General features: G+C 35.4%; 1 protein-coding gene across 1 annotated transcript in view; it reads left to right on the top strand.

The window, feature by feature from the left end:
* Tmem135 (transmembrane protein 135) overlaps nt 1-11,159 on the top strand; it is a 229,025-nt gene extending 217,866 nt beyond the window's left edge. The window contains exons 11-15 of the mRNA XM_042687831.1: nt 2,506-2,569; nt 3,793-3,869; nt 6,046-6,144; nt 7,157-7,224; nt 9,381-11,159. Coding sequence (XP_042543765.1) covers nt 2,506-2,569; nt 3,793-3,869; nt 6,046-6,144; nt 7,157-7,224; nt 9,381-9,513 — 441 coding nt within the window. The 3' untranslated portion in view covers nt 9,514-11,159. The remainder of the gene's footprint in view (nt 1-2,505; nt 2,570-3,792; nt 3,870-6,045; nt 6,145-7,156; nt 7,225-9,380) is intronic.
* The last annotated feature ends 2,137 nt before the right edge of the window (nt 11,160-13,296 follow it).

Here is a 13,296-nt window from a genome sequence, read left to right as displayed (position 1 = left end):
GATCAAGTAGGCTTCATCCCAGAGATGCAGGACTGGTTTAACATATATAAATCAATTAATGTAATCCATCATATCAACAGATCCAAGGTCAAGAACCACAAGATTATCTCCATTGATGCAGAAAAGGCTTTTAATAAAATACAATACCCATTCATATTAAAAGCTCTGGAGAAAAGAGGAATAGAAGGAACATTCCTTAAAACAATAAAAGCCATACACAACCGACCAATAGCCAATATTATACTAAATGAGGAAAAAGTACAACCAATTCTTGAAAATCAAGAACAAGGCAACGATGCCCACTCTCTCCACTCCTCTTCAATTTAGTTCTGGAATGCTTAGCCAGAGCAATAAGGCAAGAAAAGGACATTAAAGAGATCCACATAGGGAAGGGTTCTCAGAAAGCTAAATATAGACCTCCCCTATGACTCAGCCATACCACTCCTAGGCATCTATCCTGAGCAACAGGAACCAGGATACAAGGACACATAGACCTCCATGTTCATTGCATCACTGTTCACAATAGACAAGAAACAATCCAGATGCCCCACTACAGATGAATGGATCCAAAAATTGTAGTACCTATATGCAATGGAATATTTTGCAGTCATGAAAAAGGACAAAATAATGGCGTTTGCAGGGAAATGGATAGAACTAGAAAAAAATCATTTTTAGCAAGGTATGCCAAGAGCAAAGAGACAAATGACTCCATTTTCTTGACCGTGCGCGCGCGTGCGTGTGTGTGTGTGTGTGCGCGCACACACATCTGAAGGAAGCTAAGAAGAGGACACAGAATCAGAGGGAGACAGGAAAATATACAACAGAGGGGCCCCCATCAGCTGCACTGGACATTGATGAAAATGAACTAAGCAACTTGGGCAGCTATGGGAGGGAGGGAATGAGAGGGAAAAAGGGAACAGCTTATACTATGCAAAAGGAAAGAAATTGCATATCATCTGATGTGGAAGAAATATAATAGTATTGTCAAAGCTCATAGAATTCACTTAGATCAGGATAACAATTTACCTTGTGAAGGTTAAAATGTGTTTGTGACTTTAAGTATCACTATCCTACAAATACTGTGAAACTTATGAAATTTATGTTATCACTTAATTTCAATAAATTATTTTTAAAAATTGGTATGTTGAGACTATTTACACTTGGTATACTTGTGATATGGCTGAGCTTATATCTCTTTGCTTTACATCTGTAGTTGTTTTATATTTGTTCCATTTTTTCCTTATTTCCCTTTTCCATCTAACTACTTCTGGACTGATTGAATTTTTGATTAGCTTATTGTACAAGTGGTTTCATTGTGATATTTTCATATATGAATAGCATGTCCCTTGATCAAATTCATACCTTCTATTATTTCCTTTATCCCTTTTAATCCATCTTAAAATCATTTTAGCAGATTTTATTATTCTATTTTTATCATATATCTTTCTATTTCTGTCTATCTCTCTCTGTCTCTGGCGGTATTGATTGGGGTTTGAACTCAGGGCCTCTGATTTGGTAGGCTGTTGTTATGTACTTGAGCTGGGCCTCTAGCCTGACTCAATGTATTCTTTGCCCCTCTAATAATGATTGTGAATGTTTTATGGCTCCATTTTATTTTACTATTAATACTTTTACTATTATTAATATTTTGAATATATGTTTTTAATTATCTCTAGGAAGTTGTACAATGGAACTGCCATTTAACAAAATAGTTTATAAATATAATATCTTGATCAATATAACCCCTTTTAACATTTTCACCCATCTCTCCCCTAAGCACTTTTTCCTTTATGCTTATTAATTTTGTAGGATATACATTGTATTCTTATCTGAATTTTCTCCCTCTTTTCTTCTTCATTCGTCCATCTCCCCCTTGACATCCACTTCCTGGTGTTTTATTTTGCTGAATTTTTATTTTGGCATTCTAAGCAATTATACTATTTGAGGTCTCCCTTGAATCTACTGTATTTCAGATAATTTGTATACTTGCATACCACCCAAACTTAGGAGTTTTTAAGCTAAATCTAACTTCCACATATAAAAGAAAACATGGATCCTTTGTCTTTCTCAGCTTAACTTACTTCATTTAACATAAAGTTTTTCAAGTCTTTCCATTCCTTTACAAATGCCACAATACCTTTATTTCTAATGGATGAGTAAAATTCCATTGTGTAAATATAGCACATTTTCTTGATCCATTTGTCCATTGAGGGGCATCTGGGCTGGTTCCATTTTTAACTTACTATTATGATTTATTATAACACAAGTAGACTTAAGCAACTTCCTAACATAGTATAAGAACCTTATAATGCTATTTTTAGGTTCTCCAATCTTTTGTGCAATACCTTTATCATTTAGTCTGACTTTTGCAATTATGTATTCAGTCTGATTTTTAGAAGATCTCCAAGGTCAGCTAGTGAATCATTCATCAGAGGAGTTTTTGATCTTGTGCATTTTTTCTAGAAATAACGTAACAAAGGTCCTTTTATTTTCTTCTTATTACAGGGTACTAGTTGCTTCTTGCGCTGGATCAGAAACCTGGATGATGAACTGCATGCTATTGTAGCAGGTAAACCTATAAAGAAGAGTGATTATTATTGTATCAGTTGGTAGTAAGCATGAATCAGAAATAGCTTCCAAACTTAGCTGATTTGCATGTCTCTAGTCTCTCTAGGTTTCCCTTTCTCTCTGTACTAGAATCCCTATGGAGACACTCATGAGTTTCTTGGGGGCATCTTGATGTTTGGTGTTTTCAGTTAGCAATGCAATGACTTGTTTCTGCCCTGCTCTTTTAGAGAATGTGTTACAAAACAACATAAAAACTTAAAATATTTTGTAACAACATGAAGGCTTAAAAAACTTTTTGCTTGCAGTTCTTTCAAGCTTTTTATATTTTTTAATCAACTAATAAATAAATTTTTAATTAAATAATTTTTGAAAGGAACTTAATCATTGTATAAAAAATAAAGGGCTGGGCATGGTGAACTCATGCCTATAATACCAGCTACATGGGAAGTAGAGAATGGGAAGATTGAAACTCAAGGCCATCCTGAGCAAAAATTTACTAAGAACAACCCCCCTTCCCCCATCTCAACAAATACACCAGAAAGCAGGGGGGTGGGGGGGCGGCGTCAGTGTGAACAGTTGTAGTCTCCAGCTTTGTGTAAGGTATAGACAAGAGGAATAAGGCCTAATACTGGTCTGAGTCAGAAGTGTGAGAGATCCTATCTGAAAAATAACTAAAAAAGGACTGGGAGTATGATTCAAGTGGTAATGCACTTGCCTAGAGAGTATGAGGTGTTGAATTCAGACCCCATACCTACAAAAAAATGAAAATAGGCTATTTGTCAGGTATTTATTAATAATAATCCTGTTAATATTCCAGCCCCCACCCCCTAGTTTTTCTATTTGTCGGAGGAAGGCAGTACCATGGAGAAAAGTGTCTTGAAAGTACTCACAGAGACTAGATGAATGAGCATTCCCTATCGAAATTGCTACTGATATCCTTTAAAAACATTAAAAACAATATTTTACAAGTGTTACTACTGTTTCAAAATTGAACTCTTTCTTGCTACATATACCTTATAACAGTATGTTCCTAACTATAAGGTTCAGTTTTTTAAACTTAAAAACCTGTAATAAGACTCATTTTGTATAGTATCAGCAGGTGTGTCAGTGTCCTTGATTGTGATATAACACAAATGACACTTTCAGTGAAGTGTCATTTCTGATGACTTACTAGTAAAGAAATACTTTTCAATCTGATCAGTTTTTCTTTATTTGTTGTTTCAGGATTTTTGGCAGGTATATCAATGATGTTTTATAAAAGCACAACAATTTCCATGTATTTAGCTTCCAAATTGGTGGAGGTAAGCAGAAAATGAACATTATATATGAGCAACTGCAAAGGGCATAAAGCTAACTGCTTTAGCAGTAAGTAGATAGCCCTATTACAAAGCAACTTCTAGTTCTTTTAAAAGTGTCTATCAAGTCAATTCCTCTATTTGGGAAGTATATATGTACAAATACATATGAGTAAAGACAGAATGGTGTAAGTAACTCCCATGTACTCATCATACATTTTTTATCAGTTATCAGCATCTGCTTGATCTCCTTTAATGTGTATGCCCCCACTTCCCAGACATTGTATTATTTCATTCATAAAAAACTGAGGGTAAAGATTTGTTAAAAACAAATCAGCAACTCCATTAAAGTATAAACACGGTACTACTATTATACATTTTGTTGACTCAGTAATTTGAGCTGGGAACCCAGTGGCCCGCCTGTTATCATTGCAACTAGGAGACTGGAATTTAGAGGATTGGTAGATTGAATTCACCTCAGGCATTAAAGTTTATAAACTCCCATTTCCAGTTAACTAACAAAATTCCAGCTTGGAGGTGTGGATGAAATGGAGAAGGCCAGCACTTTATATTATTCTATAAGTTTTCATCTATTAGTAAAATGTGTTTGTACAACCTGTTCATCTTATAAGTGTTTGTGTAATCTTTGTATCATTCAAAGTCATAATCTATAATAATCTATAAGCTCTTTTTCCCTTCTCCATCACCTTTCCTTTCTTTTTTTCTTTACTATTTATTTTCTAAACACCTATACCAATACTCCCACAGAATTTGCTACATTTTTGATTTGCTGAATGCATCCTTACTGGTGGTATTTATGGTAGTTGTTTAGCTTCTCTTTTTCCTGCAAACAGTTATCTGGAAGCTTAAGCAAATTCAATCTTGATTTTTGAATATGGATAGGTGGTAGAACTATTTCATATTTCCTTTATGTGTGAGTATTTTTTTGAATCACATTAGGTGCCACAAAAATGTCTGGTTATGTCTCTTTTATGTGCTAAGATTGGTCAATGGGCTTAGATGTTGGTAGAATGAGCATCAGGTCCTGCAATACCTTTTCTTTATAGTTATAGGCATTATAACCACTTCACTCAGAGTTACAGAATGGTGATAATCTACTGTTGTTTCTTCTGTATTGATTAGGTGCAGTGTTTCTGAAGAAAGCTTTCCCTTTCAACAAATACACTGAGAGTAAACACTGAGGAATTTTCATAGCAATTTGACAGAGCACTACTTTGCCTTTTGAAACTCATAATGAGAATGTGGTTCAATTCTGTATTTTTTAAAAACCAGAATTCATTTAATTGCATTAAAAATGTATTAATCTGGGCTGGGAAGGTGGCTCAGTGGTAGAGTGCTTGCCTTGCATGCATGAGGCCCTCCCTGGGTTCTATTCCTCAGTACCACATAAGCATAAAAAGCTGGAAGTGGTGCTTGTGGCTCAAGTGGTAGAGCACTAGCCTTGAGCTGAAGAGCTGAGGGACAGCACCCAGGCCCAGAGTTCAGGCCCCACAACTGGAAAAAATAAAGTATTAATCCATGAATGTTAAGTTAAAAACAAAAAGTGGTTCTTTACCGCAGATGAATTACAAAACATTACTCAAATGTAATCTTCTCTGCATTTGTCCTTGGTCCTTTGTCCCCCTCAAAAGTGTACATATACATACACATGATACATATGTGTATATATTTGTATATGTATATATCACATGTATGTGTGTTTATATATACACTATATATATACTTATACATGTATATACACATGTATCTTATGGCCTTCATCAGTGCTATTCGTTATGCCTCGTGTTTTATTTTTAAATCTTTTGCTCCTAATATCATATTCTACATATAATGACACCATTAGCATTTTCTGAATAAATGAATGGATAAGCAAGTCTAACAAGGAAGGGTGGACCTGAGCATTTTTAAAAACATTAACAATAGCAGTAGAAATGAAGGGCTTGATTTCCACAGGAAATTATTGCTGAAGCTGGAGTTTTGAATGAAGGGAAAGGAAAGGTCGACACCATTTTCATGAAAAGTATGACATAGTTAAGCTTTGAAGGAAGAATTAGGATTCACAAAGGTAGACTATATACGACTTGTAGAACATTCAACTTCTGTATATTATTCATGCATTTTAAAGTTTTTATGCAACTTTCCCATTATGCTTATTTTGCAGACAATATATTTCAAAGGCATTGAAGCAGGGAAGGTTCCCTATTTCCCTCATGCTGATACTATTATCTATGCCATCTCAACAGCAATTTGTTTCCATGCAGTAAGTACAGCTGTTGAAATGATCATTTGAATTTCTGTGTCTAGTTTACATTAAGCCATTTGGGGAGAGGGAGATTTCTGAGAATATCTTTGTTTGATACATTTTATGTTTCTTTGGTTTGTTGGTTTGGTTTTTTTCCCCCCGCAAAGTAGTTTACATGTTTTAAATGATTAAACAAGTTAATTTAAAGGATTAGGCCCATTTTATGAACAACCTAATTTTTAGGTTTATTACAGTAAGTATATAGGTAAATTGTCATTTAGTACTGTAGGTAGAGTGCCCAGTTTAATTATTCTTAAGGTAAAAAATACCATGGGCATGAATATTCCCTAACTGTGCTTAGGAGATGAGGATGGTGGTAATCTGGCTTTTTTTCCTGTTGGTTGTGGCTCTTGAACTCTGGGCCTGGGCATTGTTCCTCAACAATTTAGCTCAAGGGGAGTGCTCTACCACTTGAGTCACTTGAGTCTACCACAGTGTCACTTCTGGTTTTCTGGTGATTAATTGGAAATAAGAGTCTTAAGGCCTACTTTTCTGCCCAGGCTGGCTTTGAACTGTGATCCTCTGATCTCAGCCTCCTAAGTGGCTAGGATTACAGGCGTGAGCCACCAGTGCCCAGTGGAAAACTGGCTTAACAGTAGCTTTGTTTAATCTCTTTTAACTCTGTAATCATCATTATTGATATTAATAGTTTAAAGGCTACTAAGGTTTTCCAAAGAGCTTTTATTTCTTCTTTCTCATAGAGATGTTGTCACCAAGTCAGAAATGACAACTGTCTCTTGATAATAATGATTGATCATGCAATTATTATTTCCAAAAAAGCATTTCTACTTAGAAGCATATTTACAAATATTCTCAGTATTGATAAACATAAATGCATGCTTTTGCTATTGTTATTACTAATGTTTTGAAATACAGTGAGCCACAAAGATAGAGAGAAAAGTCCCTATTGCCTCAGATTGCAGATAATGTTTGTATTTACTAAAAGAAATCTCAACTTGTATAATCTTAGGCTGTCATGGAAGTTCAGAACTTGCGACCATCTTACTGGAAGTTCCTCCTTAGGCTCACCAAGGGCAGGTAGGTGACAAGAGTTTTAAGGGCTTATAACAAAAGAGCAACTTCTAGAAAATCATTGTGAGTCTCTGTCTCCTTGAGAGAACATTTTTCCAGTGGTAGAGGTATTTATATGCAAGTCAAATATGACTAACTTAATAATCAAATAAATAGCTAATTGTTTTGACTATTCTTCCTTTATAGTATTTTTGTTCTCTTAAGTATTTTATGTGAATATCATGTTCATTTTCTAACTGCTAATTAGTTGCTGAATAAACATATAAGCCTATATCATTTTGAATCTTTGATTTCTTTTTTATGGTTAAAAAAAATTGATTTGGACTAGCAATGTAGTTTAGTGGAGAGTGATGTGTCAAATGTACAAAATCTTTGGTTAGACCCCCAGCACAAGGAGATAAATGTGTACACACACGTATTAAAGTGATTCATTGTAATGGCTAGTCTCTACATAATTACTTGATTTCAGTTTTGTAAAAATAGCTATTTTCTTCTGTCCAGTGCTTTAGATGTACTTTCCTCTGCATTTTCTGTTATATCCTTTCCTTTTTCTTTTGTTTCTTAACTGAATTCTTTGGGAAACGGTTTGACCTAATAAGAAAAACCTGGGCTTTGGAGTTAGACAGACCTAGCTGATTTCAACTCGTAGTACCGTCAATCATTTTACTTTGGGAATCTGATTTACTCTCATGAGTATAGTTTTCCTTTTCTCTATGCAGAATGTGATTTGTGTGTGATCTAGTGTGTTTTGTGTAGCTGTAAGAGAACACCTGACAGGAATAGGCTTATAGAAGAGATTTGCTTGGCTTCCAATTCTTGTAGCTGAAAGTTCCAACAGTGTGTGGCTGGTGTATTGGCCTAATGTGGGCCCTCTAAGTCAGCAAGGGAACTGGCTATATGCAGAAGAGGCAAAACTTTCCTTATAACATTCTGTTCCCATAGGAACTAATCCACTCCTGCAGAGCCAGACCACTCTTCAAGGTTAGCATGAAAATGAAGCCCCCAAGACTTACTCTCCATTTGGCTCCACCACTCGCCACTGCTACAGTGCAACTAAGTCTAATACATGGAGCACTGAGCTACAAATCACAGACAAATGGTGGTTTGTGGTAATGCTTGACACTTAGTAGGAACTCACTGAATCACAGTGCTAGCACTCTTATTACTCACAGTAATAGCAAATGCTTACATAGTGTGTAACAGGTTCCAAGTATGGTTTAAGAACTATACATACAGTTTTTTTATATTTAATTCCTAACATAGTTTCATGAGTTAGGTACTTTTTTAAACCAGTTTTCACGTGTGAAGAAACATTCAAGAGAGGTTAGATAGCAAGCCAGAGTCACACAGCTAGAAAGTAAAGCAGCTTGCAGTGTTAGTCAGATAATGTAACTTCAGAACTCTTCCTCATACCATGACACTGTGTGTTTTTGATGTTATTATCCTTTTTTTGTCACTTAGATATCTTTACATTAATGAATGTCTCAATTATATTGGAAGGGAGTTTTCTTTAGGAAAACAACAAAAAGTACCATTTGAGGTTCTTAGTATACTGATTCTGATCACTGATTCTAAACTTACTTTTATTACACCACCTCTGTTAGGAAGGATGTTCATGAGTAGGCAGGTCCATTCACACGAAAGGCCATCTTGTACTTCGGCTAAACATATCTTTAAATTTTTTTCCTCTCTTACATTAGAGGAATAGATAATAGGAAGGTGGGTTTCAATTCTATATGTATTAGAAATTTGAGAGCCAATATATTGTTTTCTTATTAGTCATTGCATTTTTAATAAGAGTATTTTTTGATTGTGAGGTATTATTATTTCAGTTATGGGAGAAATTATATTTAATGCTTCTGCTTCATTGGTAATGTCAATTCATTTATTCTTAGTTAACTCATTCAGTCTTTACTCTCCTATGCTTTCCATCAGAAAAATTTCTGTTTGAAGTGTTTGAAATGATGATTGAATTCTATGGGTCTGGAAATAATCTTTTTAAGTAAAATATTAGATGATGAGTCTTAGACCATGAATATCCTTCTTCTTATGAATCTGCCCTTTTCTGTTTTGCCATTTCATGAAAACTAGGGCAAGGAAAGTGAATCATTTTATTTTGTAAACTTTGTTAAATATTTCTTCATGTGTCCTCTGTCTTACAGATTTGCTCTCATGAACCGAAAAGCCCTTGATGTCTTTGGTACTGGTGCATCTAAAGAATTTCACGATTTCATCCCCAGATTGGACCCTCGATATACAGTTGTAACACCAGAGTTGCCCATAGAGTTTTCTTGAAGATGACTGTGACTTATTATTAATGTGGCTATGTGTTTCCTCACTTATCCTGAAGAGTTAATTATGTTGAACACAGCGAAGGAGCATGAGCTCGAACTTCAGTGTTATTTCAATGAGAGATACTTTTTTTCCCTTCTTATCAATCAGAAATACAGAAAGCTTTTTAGAAAGGTGTTGCTTAATAATTAAGCTTTCTCTGTAGCCAGAATCGAATTCTGGATCACTGTAGTGGTTGACGTTATGATATATTATTGATTAAATTATGTCTACAAACAATATTGAATAGTCTATGTAGAAATATAATAACAAGAGTAAAATTACTTTAAAAGCTGTATTTAGTTCATTCCAATATATTCTTGGTTAAAACTAAGAATATTTCTACCTTGTAGGATTTACAAAGGATCACGGGTACATGAATTTGGTCTGTGTTTTTGTTTTAATGTTTGAATTGGTAGTAACTTTTGAATCAGTAGCAGTGAAGTGTTAAAAGATTTGAAGGAACTCTCCATAGACAGTGCTGCTTGAGTAGAGAGGACGTGGACAAAGTGGCCATTCTTTATTTCAGGGATACTAAAATGGGTCTTGTGCCATTCGGTTCAATGTTGGAGTGATGTCTGCACTAGGTTTTCAATGGACAACACCGTTTCTCTCCATGACTAGTAGGGCTGTTTGGCAGCTCAAGGAATGGACGTATTAGTGGCAGGTTAGAAGCAAACAGAAATTGACACATATGATATAGTTGAAATCTTTTTTACAGTAGTATTAAACTTGAGTATTTAAAAACAAATATTTAAACACAAATCTTTTAAACCTCCTATAGGTATAGTGTATTTGTTTTCACTTACAAGGACTAAATTCTCCATAGTATAGTTTTTGTGTCATGGTTGGCTTCAAAGGGATCAAAATGGAAGGAAGGTTTTGGCAAGTTTGCCAGCTTGTACCATCTCAACTGTTTCTCTTTTTCTTCAGTGATGAATGTTTTACAGCTGAGCATAAGAATCTAGTGGTTATTTGCCGTTGGTCTCATCACATATTGGCCTTATGCTCTCACAGGGTGACATCTTTGTCATCCCTCCACTCTGGAATATATCCTCTGCTGATTAGGAAACTAGTTCAGGACAGCTGGTTGAAATATGATCACAAATTCTTCAGGGAAAAGTTGCACATTTCTAATTAATAAAAGGCTTAAGTGATATGATGTCTACAGTTAATGAAACATATAGGAACAATGATACTTTAAATATTGTTTTGTTGCTAAAAGGTTTGTAGGTCATTGCCAATCGTGTAATAGAACTTCATTGAACCCCTTATTCACTTTGAGCCTGCTTTGTATACTTCTGTTTGTAGGCAATCCTATTCTTGCTTGTTACCACAAATTGGAATCCAACAAAAAGACAAATTTCATCCAGTGCCATGGTAACAGAGCCACTTTTGTTTGTTCAAAATGTTGCATTGTGATTAATTTAACTTTTTAGACTGGACTTGTCTCCTTGGCAATACTCTTAAAAGGATCATTTTGGTTTCAGTCTTGGATGCTGATTAATAAATGTAATTTAAAGTTTTATTCACTGGGATCAAAATGATGATTAGTACTGTGTTTACTTTTAAAAATGAAGTATTAAAGCACCGAGAAAGCAAGGCTACCTACACCTCATTTTCTCTACTTAGAATTTGTGTTTTTAACAGTCTTCTTGTCTAACGATACACTTGAATCCATAGTTATATTTTCATTGACATTGGACAAACTGTGATATTGAAAGAAATTCTTTTGAAATATGCTGAAATTCTTTGGTAAACTTTTGCTGGTCAAAAAGGTGCAATTTTATGAGATATATTTTTCAACAAATTGAAGTCATGTTTTTATTTTACATAAAATATAAAACAAAATGACCATTACAAAGCAAAAAAAAAGCCAGATGTATAGTATAAATGGGCAAATTTTCAATGGTCAGTCAAGAGTTATATTTTCACTGACGTTGGACAACTGATATTGAAAGATATATTCATAGGCCCTCATAGGAATGACTATAAACTGTACTTATTCGATCAGATAGAAAGAGACTGCTTATTCCTGAAGACAATCAAAATGCATGGTTTTCTACCTCTAATTAATCAAGTATTGACTGACCTCTTCTTGGCATGTTAACTACAGTTAAATCCCACCAGACTTCCCCTTTCCAAAACATGTTTTTTGTTAGTTCATTTAAATTCTGAAGCAGTCATGTCTGTGGTGTTTCCATCAGAACTAATTATAATATGCCCCCTTAGCTTTCAAACAGGTTTATTAGAATGAAAAAGAGTAGATTTGGAGAAACGGTATTAGGCTCATCTCATCTCTATTTTCTGTGTTAATAAAGGTTGATGATGCAAGATAATAAACTATCCTTTTAAATCTTCCCATTTTTTAAATCAGAGTTTCTATGTCCATTGTGTTGCTTATCTTTGGTTCTGTTGTCTTTTTTTTTTTTTTTTTTTGGTTCTTGATCTATAAATGTAATTATCACTCATTGGATACTTAGTCTTATCTTCATTTGTTGTTTAGTCCGTTGTTACTTAATTTCCATTTATCTTTGTATTCCTTGCATTCTGAATTTATAATTCCTTTCTATCTAGAAAGAAAATGCCTTTTGTAATGGAACCCATGTGAGCACTTTTCATGTAGAATATCATTGTGCTCGAGTGTACACTCACTTTTGAAGACTGTGTCTAGACTATTCTTTAATTTAGTTGCTAATGCTCACCACAAAGGATTTCCTGCCTGTCCTTATTACTCTCACTAACTCTTTGCCAAGGTATAGGCAATGAAATGGATGTTCCTGACTCTCAAAGACCCTTATCTACTTGTCTTTGGCTAGTGTCTCCATAAGTGCTGGCTAAGTGGCCTGAGGAGAGTTGTCCCTGAAGCAGGGAATTCTCATTCCTATTGAAGCAGAGTCGCTATCAGCCTTGGCCAAGACTGTATGAATTTTGCTCATCATTAATTTTTGTTGGTTTACAAAGAAGTCATTGGTGCAGTCATGGAGTTGCTCTGTGCTTCCACATAGGTTGAGTATTGCTTTCTGAATTGTAAGGAATCTGATACACTTTATCCCCCCTAACATCTTGATCTGTCACTTTTTACTGCCTTAGCATTCATTTTCATTTTACAGAAAAGGAATGACCAAGGGAACAACAGGAAGAATAAATGAAGAGGGTGCTGGGGATTGAAAGTGGTCTCTACCTGGCCCTGCCCTTTGGTGTGTTTTGTCTGTCTGTCTGGTCTACCTGCCTGCCTTATCTGTCTCTCCCTCCTTTCTTCCCTCCCTCCTTGTCTTTTTTTTTTTTTCCGTTAATTTTGTCCAAGTGTACAGGCTTGGTACGTGCTAGGCAGTACTGTGCCAGTGAGCTGCGTCTCCAGTGTGGCCAGCCTTGGATCTTCATTCCTGACCAAGTGTCACCCTTTCACCTTTCTGTCCTCTTCTGCTACCATGTACTCTTTGGCTCAAGGGCTCTCATGCAATCTTTGATGCCCACTGGTCAGGTTAAGGGCCTTGGGGGATTATGACAGTGGATTGAGTGTTGACAAGGGCAGTGGCTATTAAGGCAGTTGTGCATCTCTTAGGGAAGATGGTCTAGAGGTATGGCAGGCTCCCACTTGCTCACTTTGTTTATCAGCAAAATGAGTCTCTGCTACTCTCAGTGCTAATTCTACAGCATTTGCACCTTTCATTTCCACAGAAGGGAATTCTCCAGCTACAGCAGCCAACGCAAACAATCTGGACCAGTGTATCCAATGGGCTAACT

This window comes from Dipodomys spectabilis, unplaced genomic scaffold (genome assembly GCF_019054845.1).
Source record: "Dipodomys spectabilis isolate Male_0828 unplaced genomic scaffold, ASM1905484v1 ptg000003l, whole genome shotgun sequence".
Taxonomy (NCBI): Eukaryota; Metazoa; Chordata; class Mammalia; order Rodentia; family Heteromyidae; genus Dipodomys; species Dipodomys spectabilis.
Note: the sequence above shows the minus strand (reverse complement) of the source record. Positions and strands in the feature narration are given on the sequence as shown.